This window comes from Ursus maritimus, unplaced genomic scaffold (assembly GCF_017311325.1).
Source record: "Ursus maritimus isolate PB19 unplaced genomic scaffold, ASM1731132v1 scaffold_7, whole genome shotgun sequence".
Classification (NCBI taxonomy): domain Eukaryota; kingdom Metazoa; phylum Chordata; class Mammalia; order Carnivora; family Ursidae; genus Ursus; species Ursus maritimus.
Genome location: NW_024426885.1, coordinates 79448111 through 79475338, shown reverse-complemented (window position 1 = coordinate 79475338; position 27228 = coordinate 79448111). Strand labels below are relative to the sequence as shown.

At 41.5% G+C, this 27228-nt stretch overlaps 1 protein-coding gene across 10 annotated transcripts in view; it reads left to right on the top strand.

Moving 5' to 3' along the window:
• The window catches only part of RNLS (renalase, FAD dependent amine oxidase), a 276406-nt gene that overhangs the window by 183478 nt on the left and 65700 nt on the right, over positions 1-27228 (top strand). For all 10 annotated transcript variants that reach the window (XM_040624702.1, XM_040624698.1, XM_040624701.1 and 7 more), the window contains one exon: positions 13918-14091. In XM_040624702.1, coding sequence (XP_040480636.1) covers positions 13918-14091 — 174 coding nt within the window. The remainder of the gene's footprint in view (positions 1-13917; positions 14092-27228) is intronic.

The following is a 27228-nucleotide window of genomic DNA, read 5'->3' as shown; positions in this document are numbered from 1 at the left end:
ATAAAAGTACATTTCTTCCCCTGTAGTAGTTACTATATAGTTGTCTTCTACTGGGGGTTGAATGAATAAGTTTCGAAGTAAATAAAAAATTGGTTTCTTGTGTGTGTGTGTGAGTGTATGAGAGATGTGGAGAATACACCTTATGTTGTATTTGAGCTTTTTAAAGAATACTTTTGAATTACTTTCAGGAAAGTAAGAAGCTCAAGTGTAGCTAATTTTGTCTGATTTTAATGAGCCATACAGATATTATTTTGTTCCAAGAGAATTTTCCGGTATAAAAGAATTCATTAAGTTTAATAAATGATTTGTAATTAATGGGTTGATACTCTGGTGAAGTGCAAGGTGTTATATTGGGTTTTTTTATGTGCTAAGTGTTAGCCTGCAGGGTAGTATTTTTACCAAGACCATTAAAACAGAGAAAAATTTTTCCAACAAGAACGTCAATTTTGGGGCACTTGGGTGGCTCTGTCAGTTAAGCATCTGCCTTTGGCTCAGGTCATGATCCCAGGGTCCTGGAATCGAATCCCACGTCGAGGTCCCTGCCCAGCAGAGGAGCCTGCTTCTCCCTGTCCTTCTGCCCCTCCCCCTGCTCCTGCTCTCTCTCTTGCTCACTCTCTCAAATAAATAAAATCTTAAAAAAAAAAAGGTTTTATGTTCTTTACCAAAGCCATCTGCATTCTTTTCATGTAACTAATGTAAATGTATGATTTTATGTGTATTTGCTGTACCTGTGATATTTATAAATGTTAATTGTGTGGTTAAGTGGCACCACAGTCTACAGCAGAGGATTCTGCATGCATCTCACACCACTGACTTGCTGTAGGTGCTGTTATGCAAACTCTTAAGCCCACCCTGATTTTGGTATCTGCCGCCACAGGAATAATGGCAGGGGCTTCGGGACTAGCAAGGAACAGTGACGAACGAGTACATGCTTTTTCCAGCCATGCTGGGGTAATAGATGGAGCTGCTTCCCCCTCAACGTCCTCTTTCTGACACTTGCAAGAGAATAGATAATTCTTTTGCAATTGCTAATAAAATACAAACACCAAGTTAGCAAATTAAAAAGTTAAATTTCTCAGAATGACATTGACTCATCTATATTGCATATCAGAAATAAATATTTTATTCGCTGCATCATTCAATTCAATTTCTCAATATGCATTATTTGAAATAGAGGTGAATTAATTTCTTTATGGGCTGCCTATTCCGATGTTCTCGTTTTGCACCACATCCCTGAATCTTTATGCGAGAGGACAAACGAGCACAGTAAAATTGGTGCTGAGGGAGAAACTAGAGCAGAAATGAGTTTCCACTCTGGCAGCTCTCAGGTGATAAACGCTCTGCTGGTAATTCATTGTTTCAAATTAGGAATGTGTATTCCCACAGAGCCAACGTTCTCATCTGCGATCCCAGTCTTGCCCACAAAAACTCATGTATCGTGACTAAAATAGACATACTTCCATTTGCTCAAATAAAATAGAGAACGGTACAATTGTTTAATGGCTAATGGACCCTGGTTATTGAGGAAATGCCAGAGGAGGACGTTGATGGGATCTTTCATGAGATTCGGAAGGGGACGTCAGGGGACTCTTCGGAGAAGGGTCCTTTCTTCCGATTTCGGTATCGACTGTGTGGCTTTGCTTATCTGTGCATCACCTACTAGGAAAGTCACTTTCCGTTAATTTTGGATCAGGATTTATTCCATCCTGCTGCGGTGGTAGTGGCCTGTGTCTCATTCCTAAGTAGAATGAAAGGGAAAGGGGAGAGGAGGCAATGGGTGATCTCACAAGAGATCTTCCTGTGACATGACAGCAGAACAGTTTGGTGAAAAGGAGGGCACGTGGGGAGGAGATGACTGGGCTTTGTGGTGGAGCAAAGCAGGTGGCCAGCGTAAGCCTTCGGGGGCATCTGAGCAGGACAACCTGTCTGCTGCCCAAGCTGGACACGGGGGCAGGGTGGGTGGGGTGGAAGCTTGGAAAAAGAATCTACAATTGAAATCTTGAGCATGTGGGAAATCCATGACCTACCATGAAACCAGATATGTCTGAAAAGATTTCAGTAGGGGACCCAGTTATTTTACTCTAAATTTCCTTGTAATCCATGAGACCAGCTCCATTTGAGTGTCCCTAAGCAGACACAGGTGTGGAGAAAGGTCTGCTCTTTGGAATTTGCTCTTTAAGTACCGCAGTGACGAGATCCCATTTGTCATCCCATCATGGAGATCACACCCTAGCAGACGTACACGTTTACCTGCAAGCACGAGTAAACAGGTGTGTGAGGTGGGTGTGTTAGTGCAGCAAAGCCAAGGAGGAGTTTTTGTTTTGATTCTACAGCAAATGATAGAACCCTAACATAGGGTTAACATAACATAACAAGGAAGAAAGCGACTTACTATGTTTCAGGTTATAGAAGTGCTTCGGTTAATTGCTTTAGAGTTCAATTAGATGCTAACTCTGACTGATAAGAGAGACCTAGTAAAAACAGATAACTGGTAAGAAAAAATTTTAATAGAGTAAATGTTCTTTTTTTTTTAAGATTTTATTTATTTGAGAGAGAGCGTGAGCAATGAGGAGGGGCAGGGGGAGAGGGAGAAGCAGACTCCCCACTGAGCAGGGAGCCTGACATGGGGCTCGATCCCAGGACCCTGAGATCATGACCTGAGCCGAAGGCAGACACTTCACCGACTGAGCCACCCAGGTGCCCCTAGAGTAAGCTTTCTGAAAAAATGGTATTTAACTAAAGTTGTGTTATAGATCAGAAGCAAATACCTTGAGACCATAAAAGCATGTCTTCCTAGAGATAAGCCAGGAAAAATTCTTTGTATTCTTCCTTCCTGGCTCTCACTTGTGAATCTCCTGTTAAAAGTTGTACCTTCCTATACCAGTTAAGGCTGTCTCGTTCATCCCTTTCCTTGTGATGGTAGCCACAGCAATCATTGCCATTGGTTTTTTGTTTTTTGGGTTTTTTTTGTTTTTGTTTTTGTCCCTACTCTGTGCCAGGTATTTTATATATCTATAATTTTTATAATAGGTAGAATATAAAATTTCCAATCTAATTCTCATAACCACCCCATAAGTGAGGTCACACCCCTTACTACTGAACAGATAAGGAAACTAAAACTCAGTGAGAGATTTACACACATCAGGATTTTTGCCCAGGCTCAGAAATGCAAGCGTTCGGCTCAGGATGACCTCTCGTCCGATTGTTGAGGTCAAACATCTGTGGTGAGGTAGAAGCCAGATGAAAAATAAGGAGAAACGAGAGAACCCGGCAGTAAAAACGTTCCGCTCAATAGCGTGCATAAAATGGAAACAAAACAGAGATAACAAAGCAAAAAGGGCAGTATTTTACTAATGTACAGAGCAGTACATGGGTATAAGAAATTTTAAAAGTATTACAAGGAAAAGGTAAGCTGATGCAAAGATGAACAATAACCGTGTTTTCTTCAGACTGCGACTTGCATTGGTGATGGGAGCGTGCTGATTTTAAAGCAAGGAAAATGCTACGGTCTTCCCCTAAATGAAGCCTGGTGCCACTTACACATTTTTTTTCCTCACGTCCAGTTTATTTGCTTTGGCTGTAGCGAAGCATTGTGGGGAGTTGTTATTATGTAAACAGAAAAGAAGCTAGCGGATTTGCCAAGTACAAGATGAACATATTTCTAGCGTCCTAGAGCTCACACCACCAGATTCTGACATTTTGCCTCAATACCCTAGATTCCAGGCCCTTGCAAACATTGCTTTCTGAGTTCTAAAACGATACAAGCTCTGAGTTGGAATAATTCTCCAAGTCATTGCCTTAGTATAAAGTAACTTTGGCCGTAAATATAAAAATAGATATCTGTAGAGAAATATGAGGTGACGTGTAATAACGTTTTTATTGTGAATTTTAGAATGACTGTATTGCTCATGAATGGCATGGCCATGATGTCATTAAATGGATAGGCTGGGAAGAGTGATTGTCAAATATGCATGATATTCTGTGACATTTTGTATCGTAGCACACATGACGCCTATGTTCATGTTCTCTCTCATCTGAAACCCAACACTTTTCCTACAAGAAGAATTACGGCACAGTAGTCTAGAAGTTGAGAATGCGTGGAAATGAGGCCAGCATTTCCAACCTTATTATTGTGGTTTTTGGACTTACTGTGTATGTTGCGCAAAGACAACACGAAAGCCAACTACATTTCTGTTCTGAAATTCCAAAAGGAGGCTCCCGAGGATAAAATGGATACTAACCAGGGTAAAATCATCTTATGTCTCAGTCCACAATCTGTCCCAGACACTGCAGAGTTGTCAGGAGGTGTTTTACAGTGACTGGCATAGGGTTGGGCACACAGTGGGCCTACAGGAAACAACGCCAGAGGGAAATGACCCCACATTCTTTCAAAACATAGCTCCAGCACAGAAAAAAAAAATGTTTATTTTTCTAATCCCTGGTTAGAACTCGTTGCCATAGAAACAATTGACTCTCCTTTCAGTTTCACAGGACCTTCATCCAGATAAAGGGAAGAGTGGGTAGTGAGTTTGTAAAGCAGCAGAGACTTGGTGTGGTTGCCGGAAAGGCAGAGGCTTTATGGAAAGCCAGCTACAGGCACCTCTAGATAGCGGAATCGTCTCTTTCAAGGCCACCGGGATGGAGCCGCAGGAAGGCAGCAGAAGCAGAGAGCAGGGAGAAAACGTTGTCTCTTTAACCCGACAGATCGTCTTTATGATTTTGGAGACGGAGAGGCCTCGGGAGTGGAAATCTCTCCAGGATTGACCAGAAGGCGGGGACCAGGTTCATCACAAAGGCTGGTCCCAGTACTGCAAAGACATTTTTAGCATGAAATCTGCCCCTGGTATGGCAGGATTGCCTGTTTAATTGCAGGCGCCTAAGAACTTGCTCATGAAAGCATGCCTTGCTTATTTTTGTCCTTACTGGAAACAAAGTAAGTTCAAGTCGGGATCAATTAAGTATGGTTGTACTCTAGAAACTTTAGGCATCCTTATGTTCTTTTCTTCCCTCTTTGATTCCACTTAATGCATGGATTGTTAGGGTCCCCCAAAGTTGGGGAAAGATGAGGATAAACTTCTCTTAGATACGAACCTAATTGTTCTAACATGCTTACGCTTTTTAATGCGATCTGATGAGTCCAAAAAACATCTCTGTATAACTAGATGGAATATACCTGTTAAAGTTTGGATTCATGTAATGATTAGCAGTCTCCCCGAACACATGGGTGTAAAACCAGCTTAATCCTAAATTTTTGTCAAAATATTTCTATTGGGCGCCTGGGTGGCTCAGTCGGTTAAGCATCTGCCTTCGGCTCAGGTCATGATCCCAGAGTTCCAGGATCCTCCCTGCGTCAGGCTCCCAGCCCAGCTGGAGTCTGCTTCTCCCTTTGCCCCTCCCCTTGCTTGTGCTCTCTCTCTCAAATAAAAATCTTTAAAAAAAATTCTTAAAAAATTTTTCTATCAAGTGGCCAAAAGTCCACGCAGAGAAGCCTACTTCTTTGGCACCTCTCCTTGTTATACAATTGTGGGGTGGGATTAGGATTCAGAAACTGTGATGCAGACAGACTACAGAAAGGATCACCGGGAGTGTGGCTTTTCACTCCTCTCAAAAGATAAATCTTTAAACATACAGCATCCTAAATTCACTAGCTAAAGAATTCCCCAATTTATGTTAATTTTTTAAAAACATTTTTGGTCTGAAATGCTTTTGGTATCTTTACTACTCCGTACTTTTCAAAGAAAAATTTTGGTTTTTTGATCCTCCAGTCTGACAAGTGAAGCGTATCAAGTATACTTTACCAGCCAGAGAGCTGTCTTCAACTTCGTAATATCCTGATATGCTTGAACTGTTAGGATGTTACCTCTAAAGGCTTTTTAAAAACATTCTTGTAAAGTTTAATACACACATAGACGTCAAGAACGATGGGGTTGGGTTTTTGCAATACACTGATTACATGCCTGGCACTTTGCTAAGCACTTACTATCACCTCATTTAATTTTCTTAACAATCCTTTAAGGCAGGTGCTATTATTATTCTCCTCTCACCAGATAACAGATGCTTGGAGGGATTAGCTAACTTGACCAAGGTCACATGGATAAATGTCAGAACCAGAATTCAAACCCCAATTTTTCTGACTCCAGAGGTCCCTCTCAGGATGAAAGAAATCTTTCCTCAGGGAAATCCCACATAGATATATAACTGCTAAAGGCTGTCACCGATAAACTCTAGATTTATTGCTTGCCAAAACTATTTTTGAAACTCTGCTTCCAGGCTTAATGACTTATACCTATAGAGTCCAAGGGAACATTCGGTTTATTCCAGGTGAAGTGAAACGAGACCGAGTCTGTGATGCTCTTACACAAAAGGAATGACTCATGAATGGTAAAAGTTCAAACTCTGTACTGGGCTGCTAGGAGAACTATTTATGGAAAATGGGTCTTTCAGCCCTGTTTCTATAGCCACTTTGAGTAGAGAGGAACCAGCTTATCTGGCGAAAATACTGTTGGCTTCAGGTACCCGCAGGACTAGCAGGTCTTATGTTAGGAGTTGAGTTGGTGCATAACATTTGCCCTTCTTGTGTTCAGCATAAAAGATAAAGAAGCAGTATGGAAGTGCTGAATTGTATGCCTGGAATTAAAATAAAAACTTAAGGATGCCTGGGTGGTTCAGTCGATTAAGTATCTGCCTTCAGCTCAGGTCATGATCCCAGGGTCCTGGGACCGAGTCCCGCATCAGGTTCCCAGCTCAGTGGGGAGCCTCTTTCTCCCTCTCCTTCTGCCCCTCCCCCTGCTCATGTGCACATGCTCTCTGTCTCTCAATTAAATAAAAGCTTTTCAAAAAGCAATAATAAATAAACCAAGAGCAGCTAGTATCCCCAATGCAGTGCTTAAAAACTTATAATGCAATTTTGACTTCCTAATTTCAACTGTCCCTGAGCTGAAATTCTTTATATCCATCTAGTGGCAAATCAGGAAATTAGCAATCCTCCATAATTGGCTATAAGCAACAAAACTTCTAGAAGGAGGTTAAGGCTTTGAGCACCAGCCATCACGTTGAACAGGATTTTACCATGAACTACAATATTGATAATGAATTGATAAAGAATGCCAAATGAGAGCTAGAAAGCGTCTGTTCTACTATTAACATTGAAATATATGTTGTCACGCCAAAAAGCCAGCATTAGATTAAGAGAAATACAGTGGAAAGCAGTCCTTTGTTTACCTATGAAAACACAGACCTTCTTGACCACAAGATATTCTCACTCAGCATACTCCTGGGCCCGGGGATTTGCTTTTAAGAGGTGGAGCTCTAGGGGCGCCTGGGTAGCACAGCGGTTAAGCGTCTGCCTTCACGCTCAGAGCGTGATCCCGGTGTTGTGGGATCGAGCCCCACATTGGGCTCTTCCGCTATGAGCCTGCTTCTTCCTCTCCCACTCCCCCTGCTTGTGTTCCCTCTCTCGCTGGCTGTCTCTATCTCTGTCGAATAAATAAATAAATAAATCCTTAAAAAAAAAAGAGGTGGAGCTCTACTGTCCGCAAGAACAGAACATAACATGCTTTGCTTTTAGAGGGCTTGGCTAGAAGAAACTAGAAGAAAGCATGCTTTCATAGTGTTTCAGTCACATCCCAGCAAGAAATAGATAGCAAAAAGGTTTTAACTCAGGGAATTTAAAGAAAGAGCATTTAGAACGTTGATTAGGTAAGGCCACCAGCAGAGAATATTGCGACATCTCGGGACAGTGGCAGCAGGGAGCCATCGCTGCTCCTAAGCCAGAAGAAAACATGGCATCGGATGCCCCAAGCAGGTTGGCATCACGGAAGGAGGGAGGCCTGAAAGGAACTTTAACCAACCGTAGAGGATCTCAACATTGCCAGCCACCTGGCAGGGCAGGAGGGAGAGAAGCAACCGATGTGATAACCTGTCTTCTTCCACCCTGCAGTCCGCCTCCTGCCTATGCCTCTCATTGGCCACAGCCCTTCAGAAACCAGAGCTCAAGGGAATTCGGCAATAACCCTGGGGCCTGCAGCAGAGCAGAGAAGGGCAGGGGTGGATGTGGGGGAGCAGGAATAACCAGTATGAACCAAGTTTTGGTCTCTCCATGTTTCAACAAGCAAGCAAATGAGAGAGAGAAAAGAAAACAACTGACAGATTATCCGCATAAGTATTATTATATGATACTAAGGCAGTAAACAGCACAGAGGCAAACTTTTATAAAGTGCAATAAATGGAGAACCTCTATAATATATCACCCATTAATAAAAATCCACTTCATGTTATTACATGAATAATCTAATAGACTGATTAGCAAAATAACAAAAACCGATTATTTCCAAAAGAGAAAACCCATAGACGAAGAATGTTTCGTCTCATCAGTACATAAGAAATACATGTTAAAACCAAAATAAGATGTAGTTTTCCTACTGAATTGTCAAGAAAAATAGGTAATACCTAACACGGGCGAGGACACAGGGAAATGGGTCTTTCATACACTGTTAGTGGAACTATAAGCTGGTGCAGTCTTTCTGAAAATCAATTTAACAGTAATTCCGCGTCCATTGCTCCGTCTTAAGGAAATAACCAAAAACACAGATAAAGATCAATGCACAAAGGTACACATAACAGCTTTAATTATAATAGACCAAAAAAGGAAACAAATGTCCAACATTAGTAGAAGTATTAAGTGAATCACACAGAGTCCATTCCATCATATTTTATGGGGGCGTTGAAAATCATGTTCGCAATGACTTTTTTTTGTCCTAAGGTAAACAGAAATGCAGTATGCAAAATCATATGTATAATATCAGCATGGCCATGTTTAAAGAAAAAAGTAAGGAAAATATTGCATAATTGAGACAATTATGGTGATTATTTCCCCTTTCACCTCTTTATGCCTTTGTTACTATCCAAATATGCAAATGGATGAGGATGCGCTCATTAATATTTACTGAATGCCCACATTGTACCGTCATCGTTGGGAGGACCTGGACACACAAAGTTCTTCAGGCACAGCCCTTGCCTGAATTTGCTTACAATCTAGTGAGGTTTTTTTGTTTCTTTTCTTTCTTTTTTTTTTTTATGACCAAGAGAGCAGGGAAAGGAACAGAGGGAGAGGGACAAGTAGACCCTGTGTTGAGCACAAAGCCCGATGCGGGGCTCCATCTTAAGACCCTAATATGACCTGAGCTAAAACTAAGAGTTGGGCACTTAACCAACTGAACCACCCCGGCACCCCTCAACTTCAAAAATTAGAGAATAAGAAAGCTGTGGTTTGTTTAACTAGAGTGGTTGAGAAGTAGCATCCCATCTATTCCCCATTTGATCTCTTTCTCTCAAACCACCTTTCCAAGCCCACAGGGATCTTGGCTGCTTTATTTTCCAAATATGTCTAAAACCCTATGCCAGATAAGCCAATAAATCTTTCAGAGAGTGTAAATAAATAAAATATCTTCAAGGCTTTGGCATAGGTAAAGAGTTCTTCAATAGGACACAAACGTGCTATCTACAGATGGGAAAAAAATGGTAAATTGTATTAAAATTTAAACTCTGTTCATCAGATCACATGATTAAGAGTGAAAAGGCAAGCCACGGAGAAGAAAGTCTACAATTCACATACAAGACTCCTATCCAGAAGATGTAAAGAACTCCTACATAGCAATAAGAAAAAGGCAGACAACCCAGAAGGAAATGAGCAAATGTTTGAACAGGCCATCACAGAAGGATATCCAAATAAACATGGCAGGTTTTCCAAACATGAGTCATCATGCAATGCAGAGTAAAACCACAGTGTGATATCACTACGCCCCCAAATTAAGAAAGCAGATAGGTCGTAGCAAACATGGACAAAGGTGTGAAGCAATTGAACTGTCGTCTGCTGTGGGGGGCAGGATTGGGGGGGGTGCAGATTTGCACAATTGCTTTAGAAAACATCTGGCAGGATCTGGAAAAGCTGAGTATAAAGGAACCCTGTGCTTGGGAGTCCCAGTGCTAGGTATATACCCAAGAGAAACACATAATCTGTTCTTCACATTATGTTTGTCGTCACCAAAAACTATAAGTAATCCAAATGTAGAGTGGGTAAAGAAAGGGCAGTATATACAGATACGCAAAGCCGTCCCGCAGCGGGAACTAACTACAACTGCGTACAGCAGCATCTGTAAATATCACAGGCTTATTACTGAGTGAAAGAAACCGCACACAGAGAGTACGTACCACATCATTCTGTGTATGTGACATTCTAGAACAGCTGAACCAATCTGTGGGGTTAGAATTCAAGAGTACTGATTACCCTTGGCGGGGAACGCCTGAAAAGTACAGCCGAGGTAGCTTCTGGGGTTCTGGTAATATTCTGTTTCTTCATCTAGCTGAAGGTTATACTGGTATGTTTGTATGAAAATTCATCAAGGCATGCTTTTCTGTATGAAAATTAAAAATTGCATGATATATATTTATAAATATGTATGTGCATATGTGACATACATACATACACACACATATAAAATAGATAATGTAAATGTATTTATATACACATAGAGATATATATACACACACACATACACACAAATATATTCCATCCAAAATGTAACCACTTCTGACACTCCTCTATGTTTTCTCCATTCTAACATGACTCCAATAGCTGTTTGCCCACTTCCTCTCTTGGAGTCTTTATCTGTGGCCAGGATAATAGTCTTTAAAACAGAGGCTGGGTAGTATCTGTCTTTGGCTCATAACCAGCAGACACTACCCATGTCAATCAGAATAAAATCCTCAGAGGGGACATAGATCCCTGACAGCCTGTATAAAACAGCCTCACCACCCAGACCTGTCATGTTTATCCCTTTATCCTGCTTCACATTTCTTTATAGTTCTTCTCACCAACTGACATACCATTGACTTGGTTATCAGTTTATAACTGGCCTCTCCCCCTCTAGAATGTGAGCTATGGTAGAGCAGAGTCCTCAGCTTTCTGTTTCATGTCCCTGATCCCTAGAACAGTGCCTGGCAATGAATGAATGAATGAATGAATGAATGAATGAAATGATCACCCAAAAAATAGAGGAAATAAGGGTGCCTGTATGGCTCAGTCGGTGAAGCATCTGCCTTCAGCTCAGGTCCTGATCCTGGGGTTCTGAGATGAAGCCTGTGTCTGTTCAGTGCGCAGCAGGGACTCTGCTTCTCCCCTCCCCACCCCAGGCTCATGCTCACTCTTTCTCTCCCTCTCTCTCTCTCTTTTAAATCAATAAATAAAATCTTTAAAAGATATGTAGAAGAAATAGGCAGAATATGTATGTTTAGCTTTTTTTATAGGTTAAGAAACAAGAAAATGAAATTACTTGACGTTATTCAGGAGTAGAGCTCAGGCCTGTTTCTCTCTCTCTCTCTCTGTCCTTTGTCTCCCCCATCTCCACACATCACACATCCATGCAATGTAATTGTATAACCCTGGTGGTTCAGAATTCAATGACAGTGACAGCCAGGTAAAGATTCATTATACTGGAATTCAGCATTTTTATCGAAGCCTTATTTTGTGGCAATATGGCCCTTTTGAATACATGATAGTAAAAAAACCTATCATTTTTCTTGCCAAAAATATATGTGTTTGGGACCTAGGGATGCTCCCCTAAGCATTCTGCATAAGAAAAATTTTCAAACAAAATAACACCATTTTTTTAGGCTCTGCAGCAATTCAAAATTTTCAGGCCCTGACGATGAATTGCGTATGTCCAGAAATTGAGATTGTTTCCATCAGAAGTCATACCTCCCTGTCCTCAGAGTGAACTATGGGGCTCTCGGACCAGATGAGGGTGTTTACAGTTAATAATTTCTGTGTCTGTATAGAGACTGACCATTTACCTTTTCACAGGGCCCCCCTCTGGGGTATGCCACTTGGCAGCTTGCCTAAAAACTGGCGAAAGGTGCTCATGTTGGCAGGGGGAGGAGGAGGTCCAGTTTTGTTGTCCATCTGGTTGGCCCTTCAATTTAGGTTAAAAAGAGAGAGAGAGTTTTAGGCCCCCTCGGTTACTACAAAGCTGATGACACAGTTTTGTTGCTTTGGTTTTTAATTTAAAAAATGAGAAACAGCAATAAACCCCCAAGTACACAATATGTACTCAACTGCTAGTAAGAGTCTCTTTCCCCTCCTCCCTCTCGGGAAGCAGTAAGCATCACAACAAGCTGTAACTGTAACAGCAGATTAAATAACAAAACGAACCCCAAGAGACATTGAGTATAACAAGGGCAATGTCAGATCGTTTGTTCATCAAGTAGTTCAATCCTTTAATAAGGCAGACAATGATGGTTAGAGGGAACGATGATGCCTTTACTTCTGAGTGAGTGCAAAATAACCGTTCTTGTCAGAGGAGAAAGCAATGCCAAAGTTCATTTTGAAGCTCAGACTTAACAGCTCGGGAGGGGAGAGCATGGAGTAATGAGGATGTATACGTGACTCCAGTGCGGAACTTCTGGTTTCATTGGCTGCATGACTTGGAAGCTGTGTAACCCAGGGCCAGTTCATTAACCTCTCTGAATATTGGCTTCCTAGGGGTGTAAAATAAGGATGGTAAAACACCTAATTTGCAGGGCTTTTGTGACCATCCAATGATATCTTATTCTAAAAATATTTTGTAGCCAAGAATACGCTATGATAATGTATAAGATTATTAGCATGCTTAAATAATTCATTGAATAACCTTCTTACCTTCTCCCTACCTCCTATAGCCACTTCCCTAAGGTTTAGCTAAAGTACTGCCCATCCCTGAGGTCTGCCTATCCCTCCTGTTGTAGATTAGGACAGCTTTCAATAATTACATGAAAAAATTGTATATGTTTCATATCTGAACCAGCCTGCCAAGCCTTCAGAATAGAACTGTGGCCTTCTCTGAAACCCAGATTATTAATGCTGTGCACATATGAACAAGCAATTCCCTGACACCCTTGAGGGTAGGAAGATAGATGAAGATTGAAAAGTGAGGGAAATCTCCTCCTTCCCCATCCCGGATGGAACAAATATTTTCTTCTCTGTAATAGAAAAAGTGGCTATTTGGTGAACATGTACCCTATGCCAAGCACTGTGCTACATGTTATTTGATGTGATCCTCACAACATCCTGTCCTGTGACTGCTGCCTATAGACAAGAAGACGATAGACTACTTTAGAATAAGTAACTTGACCAATGTCACATGGTGGAGTCAGAATTTGAACCCAAACTTGCCTGGTTCCTTTCCCGGTCTTTGTCCATTTGTGGATTAATGATTTACCTCCTACGTTTTAACTAACTTTGTGTGTCCGTGTTTGCCTTTCTGTTCCTTTATCCTCTCATTTTTTGGTATGCATGTAATGAGTAGGGTAGAGGCTTATGACAGAAATGCCTAAGGTGTGGTAGCCGTGCCCAAGGAATTGTCCCAATCTACTGCAAGAAAGATGACAGACAAACAAATCCTTATGTGACATGGAAGAATTTAAGAGGTCCATCAGGGATGGTGCATTAGCCTCCTCGCCTGGAACGTGCCAGTAATACTCTACTTTATCCAGCTGTTGTTAGGATAAGAGTGAAATGCCTTTATCAAGTGTTTGGCAAGGACGCTGACTCCTAGTAAGTGCTCAGTATATGGACCCTATAATGTTGCCAGATAGTCCCAGGATAATAACTGGAATCCAAAGCTGAAAAAGCAACTTGGTGCCAGATTTCGAGAGCCTCAAATGCCAGTCTAAAGAGTTTGGACCTTCAGCTTAATTAAAAACAATTGTGCCAAGGTCAGTAATTAGAGCTGATGCTGTGTTGCACTACCTTTCAAAATTCATCGTGAGTGAGACGGAGTTAAGGGGCACAGTTGGAACTGGTTTAGAGCACTTTTATATTTGATGCACTAAAAGGAAAGATGATATTTTCAAGTTTAATGCTCTGTACTTTTTCTTCCACAGTAATTAGTGAATGCCAAAGGCGGCAACTGGAGTCTGTGAGCTACTCTTCTCGCTACGCTCTGGGCCTCTTTTATGAAGCTGGCACGAAGATTGATGTCCCCTGGGCTGGGCAGTACATCACCAGTAATCCCTGCATACGCTTCATCTCCATTGATAATAAGAAACGCAATATAGGTCAGTACCCCCATTATTTCCCTTAAATACAGTAACAATGGTGGGTGTAGATCATGAAAAATGCTGTTTAATTGAGTGTTGCCATTCTGAACAGAGCAAGCATTTAACTCCAAGCCACAGGGGATAAAATTTAATGTCACATTTGGCCAATAATAAAATACACAGTGAAACCAGCAAAGTTTTTCGGAAAATCATTCACCACATGGTTTGTATTACTTTACTGAGTTCATGAAAAGAGTGTCAGAAGTTTTAAGATTTCAAAATGGCCCAAGTTCTATTGCTTTAATATGGGTCCATCTATATGCAGAAGTATCTCTCCTCCTTTGTGGCTTGGTGGAGTTTGTTTTCTGTTTGTTTGGCTTTGTTTTTAAAATTTGCTAAGTGCTGCTCTTTCCACTTCCCAAGCTAGAAATAAAAAGTGAACTTTACTATGTTATGAAAATCCTTCACTTCAATATAATCTTATTTATTTAATTTTCATCCGGAAGACTACATAACATTACTTCATATACAATATGACGAAAATGATAGGTAAAATGTTTCCTAAGAGCTCCGCTAGAATGGGCTAAAATCTACACTCCACCCTCTTTGTTGAACGTAGTTATTAAAATTGGATTGGAATTGCGAGAATAAATGTAACACTCATCTCAGGAGTAAAGGAGAAATTGTCTCCTTCTTCACAGGATTAGAATGATTCCTAAGAAAACTGCTTTTTGAAGAATAAACCGTAATGATCGGAAACGACTAAATTCTTGAAGGGAATCATCATTTCAATTCGTTATGGTGTTTTATGGTGCAGTGATGGTTTCACCAAGCCATTAGGTAGAAGTTTCGCTTGATAAAATCACCAGCGAATGTCTCTTGGCTTGCCAGAACTTTATAATGATAGAACTGGGCTGGAGTATGGTTTTTATATCAGAGCACATGATCTTAGAAAAATGTTTCTTTTTTAACTTAAAACTCCCTCAGGGCTAGACTGTTTATGTTAACATGATACCACATATATGTATAATCAGCAGTTCATGAAATGCCCTGTAACAACAGCGGACTGACCATTTTTAACTCCACAACTGCTCTGTTCTGAGAAAAGAATAGCCCTTGATCTTCTCATGTTATATGTCATGAATTAGACATTACCCTTTGTGTACTGCTTCATCAGATATGGTATCTGCTAGGGTGTATTCAGTAATATGTAACAGAAAAACCAATTTAAACTTGTTTAAACAACATAAGGTGATTTGTTATATTATCTGCTGTGGACTGAATTGTATCCCTCCAAAATTCATGTGTTGAAGCCCTAATCTCCAGTGTGATTACATTTGGAGATGAGGCTTTTAGGATGTAATGAAGGTTAAATGAAGTCATAAGGGTGGGATCCTAATCCAGGATGATCGGCGGCCTTACAAAATGAGGAAGAGCGAGTTCTCTCTCCTAGTGCACCTACCAAGAGAAGAGCCTATGAGGATGGTGAGAAGGCAGGAAGGCAGGCTCTCTACAAGCCAGGAAGAGAGAGGCTTTACCAGAAACCCAATCGCCTGGCACCTTGACCTTGACTTTCCTAGTCTCTGGAGTGAAGAGAAATACATTTCTGTTGTTTAAGCCATGCAATCTATGGCATTTTGTTATGCCAGTCCAAGCTGACTGACACATTATCTAAGAGGAAGAAGTTGGGGAGACATCAGGAAGAATCGATTCAAGACCTGAGCAATATATTCAAGGACCTAGAATTATCCTTCTCTGCTCTCTTCACTCTTGAGGTGGACCTTCTTTCTCAGAGGCCTGGTGGTGAGACGGCACTAACCATTGGAATCACATCCAGACCCAACAGCACGTCCAGGAAGAAGAGGGAACATTCTGTTTCTGTTTCTTTCTAAGAACCAAAGATTTCTTTCTAGAGCCCCCTCAACTGACTTCATCTTGGATGTTATAGGTCAGAATTGGGTTCCTCGACCAGTCCGAAACCCATGTGGCAGGGGAGGATGGGACTGCCACAATGAACTAGACAGATCAAGGTTTACTCCTGGAATTGCTGTTAGGATCATCTTCCTTGAGTTATACGAGGGGTACATACTGAATAAAATAGGGTTTTGTTTGGAGAAGAGAAGGAAGTAGTGGATGCTAGGTTGGCAATACGTAATGCCCATCATTTTCAAGTACAGTCACATCGTAGACGGGAGGTAAAGTTCTAAAGTTGACACATAAAGAGAAGAATCGTGTAGATTCAAAATTATCTTTGAAAATCCCTTAAATCTACTTGACATTTTGGAGAGCGAAATACCTTTCAGTAAATTCAGGATAGCCATCGTTCCAACATCCCATAGATTTCAGTTTCTTTGGGTGAGGCCAGATGAAATAGTTGGCTTGCATTTATAGGACAGAGTGATATTTTCTACTGTGAAAGGCACATGGCAAGAAAGAAACAGCAGTCATATCTCCTAACAGATTAAATCGCAGTTCGGATGGAGTGGGGGGTGAGTGCCGGCACCCAGAGTACAGTGCAAAAACAATTTAGCAAAGAGGTACGCAAATTTGAAAGAGCACAACATAAACATATTAATAAATTCTCACGATTGGCAGCTTCTGAAATAAGAGAAATAAAAAATTATTTTTTTGTATTAACAATCACAGAATTTTAAAGCAGGAAGACTGGGTGGATTGGAAACCATGTTTTTGCTACAGCTCAGGACACTGCCTCTTCCAACAGCAAAGAAATGCCTGCCTTTCTTTGCCAGTTTTATGGAAAATTAATCTTGGATTATGCGAGCTTTAAATTATGGGAGGCCTCCAGTAATGGCATCCCCGAACATAAAATCTAACTGCCTTGCATTTAAACTATTTTTTTTTCCTATCTGGGGCCAGGGTGCTAAGTAGTCTAGTTGAATTCACACAATATAAATGTCCATCTAGTATAATGCCACTGTATTTTATTGGTGCTGATATTTAAGTAAGAGTTGTCTCTTTATGTTATTAACACTACCCCGCACCCACCCTGTTCTTAGAGTGTCTGATTGAATCTAGAATTAATACTATAAATACACACACCCAGCTAATGAAGGGAGCGTTTTGGTTCTGTCGAGGTAAGGCAGCAACAAGATAAAAGGTGGCAGGGTTGAGTCCACAAAACCCAGGCTGTTGTTAAGTCTTGAAGAGAGCCAGAGTTTATGAAGGATTCATGGCCCAGACCAGACAAAGGTCAAGGAGTAGTCATTTGTCAGATGTCGGGAATAGGAAGTACACGCAGAAAGCTGCAATGAGAACCCAAATCTCCTTAGTCAGAGGGGCTAAATTCCAAGACCTGTTAGACCCAGCCTCAGGTACCTATAGTTAGGGGCATGAGCCACTGTGCTTTGGTTTGTGTTTCCCAAAATGCGTTCAATGGAACACCAGTTCCTTGATATGCTCTTTGAGAAGAGGTTCTGTCATCACATAAATTTGCAAAATGCTACCAACTTTACCTCTAATATAAGAGTTTCAGGTCACGTTCCCTATTAAAAGACATTCCTATTAAAAAAAAAACCCACTTTCTCACTTCATTTAATCTAGAATTTCCCAAATGTATTTGATCAGGGGTATTTTATTTGAGTGCCGTACCTACTAATATCCGACAGAAATGGTTCCCTTGGACACCCTTGGGAAACCCTGACTTGACATCATTGTTTGTGCCTCAGACCTGGAAGGGAATCGCAGGCCAGTGGAGGAGGTGGCAAAGGCTGGTCTGGAAGCTGTCAGTAGGAAAATACTGATTTTTTGTTAGAGACGGAAGAAGTTTGCACCTGGAACCCTCCAAGAGTTGCCTCATTAGAACAAAAGATACTCGTATCCCTCAAGAAATTCCAAGGGATTTAGGAGCTCTGTGTTAGGAACCAGAATCAAAGAGCAAATATTAGAACAAAAGATGTTTTCAGTGCTCTTATCACTTGGGAAATTACAAAGATTTTAACAGCTCTGTGCCAGGAGCCAAGGAGAGAAAGTATTATTTCACATTTCACATCTCCCAAGAAGATCTCAGAGATTCCTCTCAAGATCTTGTATTTATAATTAGACTGGCCAGGAGTAACTTAGATTCAACTCAGTTCTCTCTCTTAATAGCTGTGTGATTTTGGATAAAGTACTTAAACTCTCTGTTTACTGATCAATTTGATGAGGAAAACAATACCAACCCCAGAGATTTGGGGATGAAGTGGCTTAAACATATAAAGAGCTTCATATGGCCCTTAGCAAGCATTAAGTCCGTCTCTCTGGCACCTGTTATTACAACTGATAATGCCGCTCTTGCATTTGGATATTATATTTTCCGAGGCAAAGGGCATAAATATAAAAGCCCCCTTTGGTGAACACAACCCTCTGACACCAGTGCAGATAGGAGGCTGGGTGGCCTTAATAAGTAAGATCTGTAAGTTACCCTGAAAATGGTTGGTCACGATTTTAGCAACCTTCCCTGTTCACCAGCTGGAAGAAGAGTACTACCGATCATAAAATAGCCAATAGACAGCAACCAGAGGAGATTAGTATAATCTGCAATTCTAGAAATGTGGATGGCCAGTGACTATAATTACATGGCTTTCGATAACTCATCAAAGGAATCCGTTACATTCATCCCCAAAGAAAACCAACAAATAAACAAGCTTTTTCTTCACGTGGAATTTACACCTGCCAGGACTGTACAGGTAGGGATCATTGAGTAATGTGCACTAGTATACTGTGTATTGGCTCTAACAGCTGTTTTATAAAAGTTGCAGAAATGTTCTTCACCGAGCTGTTTATGACATCAACTCTTTGTAAATACAGAAGCATAGTATGAAATCCTGTAAATAATTGGGATGAGCCTGGGGCCCCAAATCCAGTCATCTTGGGTTCACTTAAGGGAGTCTGTGATTACTCCATTTAAGCAGAGAGCCATGCACTGACACTACAAGGTGATCTGCTTTGGATGTAAGTAAATGTGGAATTATTTGCCCTTAAACTTGCAGAAAACGTAAGCAAGAGAGGCAGCATTTTTTTTGAAGATTTATTTATTTATCTTACAGAGAGAGAGAAAAAATACGCGTCCACCTGCAGGGGGAGGGGCAGAGGGAGTGGGAGAGAGAGAGAGAGAATCCTCAAGCAGACTCCCCGCTCGGCGCGGAACCCAACATCGGGCTCCATCTCCTGACCCATGAGATCACAACCTGAGCCAAAATCAAGAGTCAGTCACTCAAACAGCTGAGCCACCCAGATGCCCCAACAGAGGTAGTACTTCAGAAGTAGAAGAAAAAGAGAAGAGGGAGAAGAAGGAAATGGGGACTGACTGTAGCTGGGGGAAGGAAAGGAAAAAAGAGCTGTGATCCTGAAAAATGGGCAGGTTTCCTGTTCAGGCTTGTTTTAAAATACCAACTGCAGAAGCAGAGCTCAGAGGTAAAATAGCAGTGATCGTCTTAAAATAACCAGCAGTAACCAGTTACAAGGTGCATGATATGCTGTCTTTTGTATAATAGACGTAGTCATTTGTGACTCAGTTAGGTAACTGCTGCTGTCCAGATCGACCTGTTCAGACAATTTACTAAGCAGCCAATACTAATTACAAATATCCATCTCATTATTACAGTGATGCCACGGAATGTCACATGCTCGTAATATCAAAATCTTGGGATGATCTCCCAGGAAGGAAAGAATATATGTGTGTGTCTACATGTGTCTACACATACACGTAAAACTAAATGTCTTTTTGTTGTCACTTAAGTCAATAGGCACAAATCATAAAATACACAGATCTCATTTCACATAATATTTGCCAATTCTCAAAACAAAAAGGATTTTCTTTAGAGAATGAGCCCATCTTGTACGAAGAACATTTGCACACGAAGTAAAAACAAACAGCAGATCCCTTTCAGCCTCTGGTTTCCCTATCAAGCTATCCTCACGGGGAATGCTTTACATCCAAGATAGCACGTGCCCTCCCACTTGCCAAGCAAATTAACTCCTATGAAAATCAATGCCAGAGATGGAGGGAAACTGGAAAAGTGGCAAAATATATAACATCAGAAACAAACTTTAAAAATATCCTGTGGAGAGTATTACTGGGAAAAACATTTTATGGACATTTCTTCCAGAAGAACCAAACTCACAAATATTTGCTTTATGTGTTTCCATTCTCAATTTGTTGAGCGGTTACTTACAAATATGTATTGAATGCCTCTGCGTGCCAGGCACTGGGCTAAGACCTAAGGGTTCGAAGTTCCGGGGTCCACTCAAATGAGGAATTCTGAAGGAGAGACACGCAGAGGCTCTGTTGGGACTAGTGACTCAGAGTCAAGGAAGAGTCCTCCTAATATAAATGGATGTCCGGATAGAGACAACATAGAAACCATTAACTCACATCTGTACTCAAACCCGGGGAGAGTCATATTGCCTCGTGACAATATTATAAGCTTTTGAAGGAACACTTAAGACCTTTTGTCAACATGAAGCCAATACTCTTCTTTCTTTAGGTGAAGAAATGAGAGGTGGGGGCAGTGAAACATTTAAATCCATGAATAAATCAGACACTTTAGCCCAGCCTATTATTTAACTTTCTCCTGGGGCTGCTAAAAAGTTCCATACAAGTAAGTCATGAAACGTCCAGGAGGCAGTGAGCGAAAGGGTAGGGAACTTCTGGAGTCTCTCGCTTCTTGGCATTTTTGTAACTGCGAACAATGGCAAATTACAAATTTATGGAGCAACCACACTAAGCAGTGAGTCTTTTTTTTTTCCTTTAAGGTTTTTTTTTTAAAGATTAAATTTATTTGAGAGAGAGAGTGAGCAAGAGAAAGCAGAAGCTGGGGGAGTGGCAGAGGGGGAGAAAGAAGCAGACTCCACACGGAGCAGACTCCACGCTAAGCATATCCCAATGCGGGGCTCGATCCCAGGACCCCAAGGCAGATGCTTAACCAACTGAGCCACCTGGGCGTCCCAGAAGTGAGTCTGGGACATTGTATATCCTCAGTCCCTTTGTTTTTTTTTCAACCTTCCATCTCGTGTTCTGCCTGCCCTGCCTTCTGAGAGCAGTATTTTCTTTTTCTTTTTTTTTTTTTTAAAGATTTTATTTATTTGACAGAGATAGAAACAGCCAGCAAGAGAGGGAACACAAGCAGGAGGAGTGGGAGAGGAAGAAGCAGGCTCATAGCAGAGGAGCCTGATGTGGGGCTCGATCCCATAATGCCAGGATCACGCCCTGAGCTGAAGGCAGACGCTTAACTGCTGCGCCACCCAGGCGCCCCATGAGAGCAGTATTTTCACTTGGGCTATTGGCGTAAAGTTGTGGCTATCAGGCTGAGGCTCACGAAGACCTTCACGTTGGCCAAGAATTGGTCTTGAACACAAGAGCCAGATGTGTTGGTGATTGAGTGTGGTTTTATCCACTGTTAGTGGGACGGAAGGTGGGAATGAGAATCAGGCAATGGTGTACGGATCTGAAATTTACAGGTCGTAGATGAGAGCAGCAGAAAAACTGGCAAACGCTATCACCACTGCTGCCAATTTCGAAAGAAAAAGCAAGGGAGAACCCTGTGTTGGCTTCGTAAGGAGGTGAGGGAGGCCAGTGTACAGCAAAGGGGGAAAGACCTGCAGAGGGGCCCAGGTGGGAACTGCCATGGTCTTTCTGTCCTCTCTGCTAACAAAGGTCATGGAAATTGGTGGGTAGCTATTGTCTGATAAAAAAATTGCTGTATTAAATGTAATAACACCTAATTTTGGCTATTTGTGAGTCCAGTCCTTTTAAGGGAGGGTTCTTTTGTCTGCTGAGCATCCGAAAGAGATGAGATGCCAATTGGGAGTGGACACAGGGAGAGCTAAATTGCTTTGCCTAATTGAGGAGAAAATTTCAGATGTCCTGAGACAACGGGGAGGGTGCGGAGCAGAGAAGGGGAAGAGGAAAACCTAGCTGGATGATGGAAGGCTCTGGCTTGACCTGAGGGATCACTGCGTGGATTTGTAACTTCTTTGCTGGATGATTTACTCTGTGACCGCTCCCACAACTCCCTACGACCCAACACAGCTCTGGATTGAGCAACTGCTTTAAATCCATGCTTGCTTTTTATTGGGGACTTGTTGAGTAAAGTCAACATAGTCCAGGCGCTTTGGGGAATATCTAGAATGAAATTAGATAGGAACTTTGAGATTTCTTCAGGTTGCTTTCTGAGCGGGACCTTGGAGTGTGGCAAGCCCACATCTGTGTTGAGAACTGTAATTTGAATCAAGACAAAACTCCGCATCCTCTGGACCTCGAATAAAGCAAGTCCAACTTGCTGCTTCCATTATACCTGTGACCTGGTCAACCCGTTGGGGGAATGAGGAATTGGGAAAAGGCTCCATCTGGGGGACTGAACTATTTCGAAGGATTGTGAAGTTAAGTCTTTACTGTGGTCTGTAGTGAAGCTGTCAACACTCTGGGTTGGAAGCCAAGGCTCAAAATGACGGGCTCTGCTCTTCTTCCCAGACAAGTGTGTGGTTTTCATCATCCTGGAGGCATCTCCAAGCCTCTGCAAGTTGAGAACAGTCTTGTAAAACTGTGTAGCACTCCAACAGCTTGTGAGCCTCGGGTCCTGGGAGGCCGTGTAGACTGCTGAGCTGAATGAGAGCTTGACAGGTCTTAATTCCGGTCCATTTTTATCTGAACCTATGACGATATCAACCCAAAGAGTTGAGACCTTTCCTTTGCCTAGAGCTCCCTCAGAAAAGATTTCACCATTTTCCTCCCTGTCAAGAATTCTGCCTAAAGTCAATCTAAATGTCTCGTGGGCTGAAGAATTGATAGGCCCTGTTTGCAGAGCCTGCTGCTTTCTCCAGAATTAGAAGTTCTCCCCTGTAGCAGGATACATGCCACGATCCATCATGCACGCTGTTCATCAGCCGGTCCCTCTTATCTGAAGCCAGACTGAAAATATGAGATAGACACTAACATTACAGCATAACGGGAGTGTGGAGTTGGCGCTCAATAATTTTCCCATCATCCTCAGTGTGGCTCTGAGATGCCCTTCCCTGGTCCTGAGAATTAATGCTTCACTGACACAGAATTAAGCCTTCAGCGCTGGGCACTCACTTAGCAGCCAGGGAAAAGTAATAGCTAGTCAACAGATTGTTCATCCCTAAGACAATCTAGGGATCTGTTAGCACTGCCCTTTGAATCATATAAAATGAATGAGCTCTCTTTGTAATTTCTGAATCTGGAAGCCTTTGAAAAGCACATGTGTGTTCTTGGCATTCACAATGATCAGAAGCCTCGTACCATGCCTCGAACACTGGGGCTAGTTGACTAGGACCATACCACAGGGATTGCCAGTAAGACCTGGAAATTTTATGGAGCCCTCTCCCCAAAGAGGTACAAGTATTCTCAGACACAATTCTACTGTGGTCTCTAGAGAGCATACATCTGTTTTGAATGATGCCCTGTAACACAGACCTTGATTTCCAAGGTTACGCTTCAAAGGATCCCACTGTTCTCTTTGTGAAAGATAGTTCTTTTTAATACTTGGATAAAGAACAACTGTGCTCCAGCTGAAATATTGAACTTAGAAAATATGTGATAAGCTCTGCAAATGTGTCATTTCCCTGCTACAGTTTAGCAATTATGTCTCTGTTTTGTATCCTGATGGCATTAAAATGAAATGCTATCTTGCATAGGAACCTTGCCGTAAATGATGAGTTCATATTAACCCAAGCTCGGGGAGTGATGAATTCTTTATTGTATAATTCATTACTTGGTTTTTATTCTCATGGATGGTCAAAAACAACCAGTACTATCCAGCATGATGCAGTGGGCTTTGCACTCACAGAGACCTAGCTCTGAATTATAACTCAACTCTTCCAGTTAGCTTGAGCCATTTATATTACTTTAATCTTTGTGGATTAAAAATGGTTGAATAGCAGCCTTTTCAGGTGATTCAACATTAGAGCTCTGACCATGAACAAGTTTTGTAATCTCCGAGTTTCACTCACCTGTACTGTAAGTATAAGGTTAATAATGTCTCCCAGAAATGTTTCAGGGGCTGAGTGCCATGGTACGTTGGAAAATCCTAGTACCAAGCCTGGCACACAGTAGGGCAGTAAATGCCGTCTTTATAGTTGCTGTCACATATAAATTATTTTACAGTCTCAGTCTGTCAGTTACATAAACGTCTTTGATTCTGAGAAAGAGATGGGAAAAGGAAACTGCCAACAGTACACATTTAATTAAGTTATATTATCTTTTGTTAGAAATAACAGCACACATTATTAGGGTGCGTGAACAATATCTCTTCACCTGAATTAGGTGTTAAACTAAATGAGATTAAGTGAGATGCAGGTTTTCTGTCCTTTTATGGAATCTCAGGTGACTTTTTGCCTAAGAATCATTCACAAAAAAACTTTGCACTCTGGCATGTCCGAGAAGAGTAAGACACCAAAGTTAAATTGTCAGCAGATCAAAGGGCTGAGACAAACGCAAGAGCAGGTTTGCAAGTCAGACTGCAGGGTCCCACCACAGGAAATTGCTGCATTGTGTTTCATAAATACTTTATATCAGTTGGCATTTTTAACTCTGTCCAGAAGCACCAATCCATCATTGTGCCCAGATGTGACGTGATTGAGTCAGTTTCGCCTAAAGAGCCCTTTGGTTCATTACCAGTGACTCTCTTGTTATTGAGTGAGCTGAGTGGGCTTTGATAGGCCCTCGGAAGATCATATGTGGGCCTGCCAGTTTTAACGACCTTTGCCCCTACAGACTTCATATATGTGCTCATTTAGATAACGAGAAGAATCCGTGTGTATAGGACAGGTCATTGAATCCCCTGCCTAATAGGAATGAATATTAAACATTGGGATCTGAAAAGAATATATTGAAATTCCATTAATATTTATAACTGATCTATGGGACTAAGGGAATTCTTCAGTATAAATTATTCCAAATTCATGTTTGTAAGAATGAAGCATCCTTGAATTTAAAATATAGTTTTCCTCGCTGAAATAGATTTCTGTTATACATGTACCTGGTGAAATCTTTGTTGGTGATGTTATATATCCTTACATTATTTAATAGAGACGGGAAGGGCATTTTAGAATCTTGAGCTCAACTGAACCTAATTCACTCTGTTTTATCAAAAATAAAATGTCTGTTTGTTCCCTTTTCCACTGTCTATATTCATAATAATGGTTTCTCAAGAGTAGCTAACAATATCATAAAGATGATAGTCCCTTTTATTTAAGAACTTTTGCCAAAACCTAGATTCGATCTCTTTTTTTTTTTATTTTCTGTCAAAATATAACAGGAAGAAGGGCGCCTGGGTGGCTCAGTCGTTAAGCGTCTGCCTTGGCTCAGGGCGTGATCCCAGGGTCCTGGGATCGAGCCCCGCATGGGGCTCCCTGCTCCGCTGGGAGCCTGCTTCTTCCTCTCCCACTCCCCCTGCTTGTGTTCCCTCTCTTGCTGTGTCTCTTTCTGTCAAATAAATAAATAAAATCTTTAAAAATATATATATAACAGGAAGAATAATTCCACTGGTATTATTAGTAAAGGAGATAAGAGTGTCCACAATAAACCAGTAAATTTCCTCTATGAAAAGGGCCAGAAATATTTTGACACAGTCCTAAATACAGTCTTCATCATCTGATTAGTGTCAGCTATACAAATTCAACATTTTAGAACGTCAGGACTGAAATTTCCCTTTAATGCACCACTAGAGCAAAGCTTTAAGCCAAATCCTCAAGCCCAAAGATCTATTTCATCCAGTCGCAGAATCCTTTTGAACAGTTACAAATCTAAAGCTGACCCCAGTTTCCCAACTATGATGATAAAGTGATACTCTTAGAGGCAGACCAGTCTGCTGGTTCAAGAGGAAAACCTTGCCCAATTTGGGAAAAGGGTCCAATCATAATACCACTTAACACACAAAATTTCATATAGGGCACAAGGATGAGTAGGCCAAAATAACAATGTATAATGGGGATGGCTGCTTATTGCTGGTGAGTAGTGGGAAAGCAGAGAGCGTCTTGGGGGTGGGGATTGTCATTAGGAGAAAACTGGGCTTTCACACCGAAGAAGAACTCCGGCACGGGCCTGGAGCTCCGAGTGCCCGTTAGGACAGATCCTCTGTTCTAAGGACCTGCATGGGGCCCAATAAAGGACTATTGAAATCCTTCCATTTTTCCTTTTGGCCGTGTCCATAGAAGCTGCAACAGGCTGAAAATCTTGTGTCTCGGGATAAGTAGATGTTTTCATAAAACTTGGGAGGTCTCTTAGCCAAAGAAAAAATTTCTCCCAAACAGATCCTGAAATGTATGCTGTCCCACTAAACATGGCCCCTTTCTTGAAATGGGCAGAATCTATGGAATTTATGGAATTTTTTTACAGAATTAATGCGAGAAACATAGAGGAAAGATTATTCTAGCCCTGGGCAGCAAATAGAATTCAGAATATGCTTGCTGGCGTAGCTTTACTCCCTTTTTATTTTTAAAACTATATATGTTATAATCACACTTCACACGTGCAGCACTGGCTTTTGATTGCCTGCCTACAAAACTCAGAACTTGGCCCTTCTAGAATCCTCTGTGTTTCGGAAAACAGAGCCACCAGTTTCCTAGCTCCTTAGCCAAAAATCGGGAATTGTCCTTGGTTTCTTCCTCTCCTCCACTCCAGTATCCAATTGATGACCAAATCATACTGATGTTGCTCCCAAAACAGACACGGAACTCCCTTCTCGTCTTCACTGTCACAACGAGGACACTACCTTCTTGTAACTGGCCTCTCTGTGTTGCCCCTTCCCAGTTCATTCTTCACAGAGCCAGCAGTCTTCTTTAAAACACACGTCTGTTCACACCACTCCCTTTCCCGTTCAGAGCCCTCTGCTGCTTTCCCGGTGCACACAGGATTCAACCTCAGACCCTCATCGTGACCTGCAAGGTCCTGAATGATCTAGTACAGGGGTCACAAACTTTTTCTGTAAAGGCCAGAGAGTGAATACTGTACAGTCTCTGCTACAACTACTCAGCTCTACTGACATAACGAAAGCTAAAGACATTATATAAAGGATTGGACATAGCTGTGTTCCAATAAAACTTTATTTACCAACACAAGTGACTGGCCCAAGGACCTTCACTGGCCAACCCCTGACCCAGCGCATGCCGATTTCACTAGCTCCTCGCTCCCTTAGC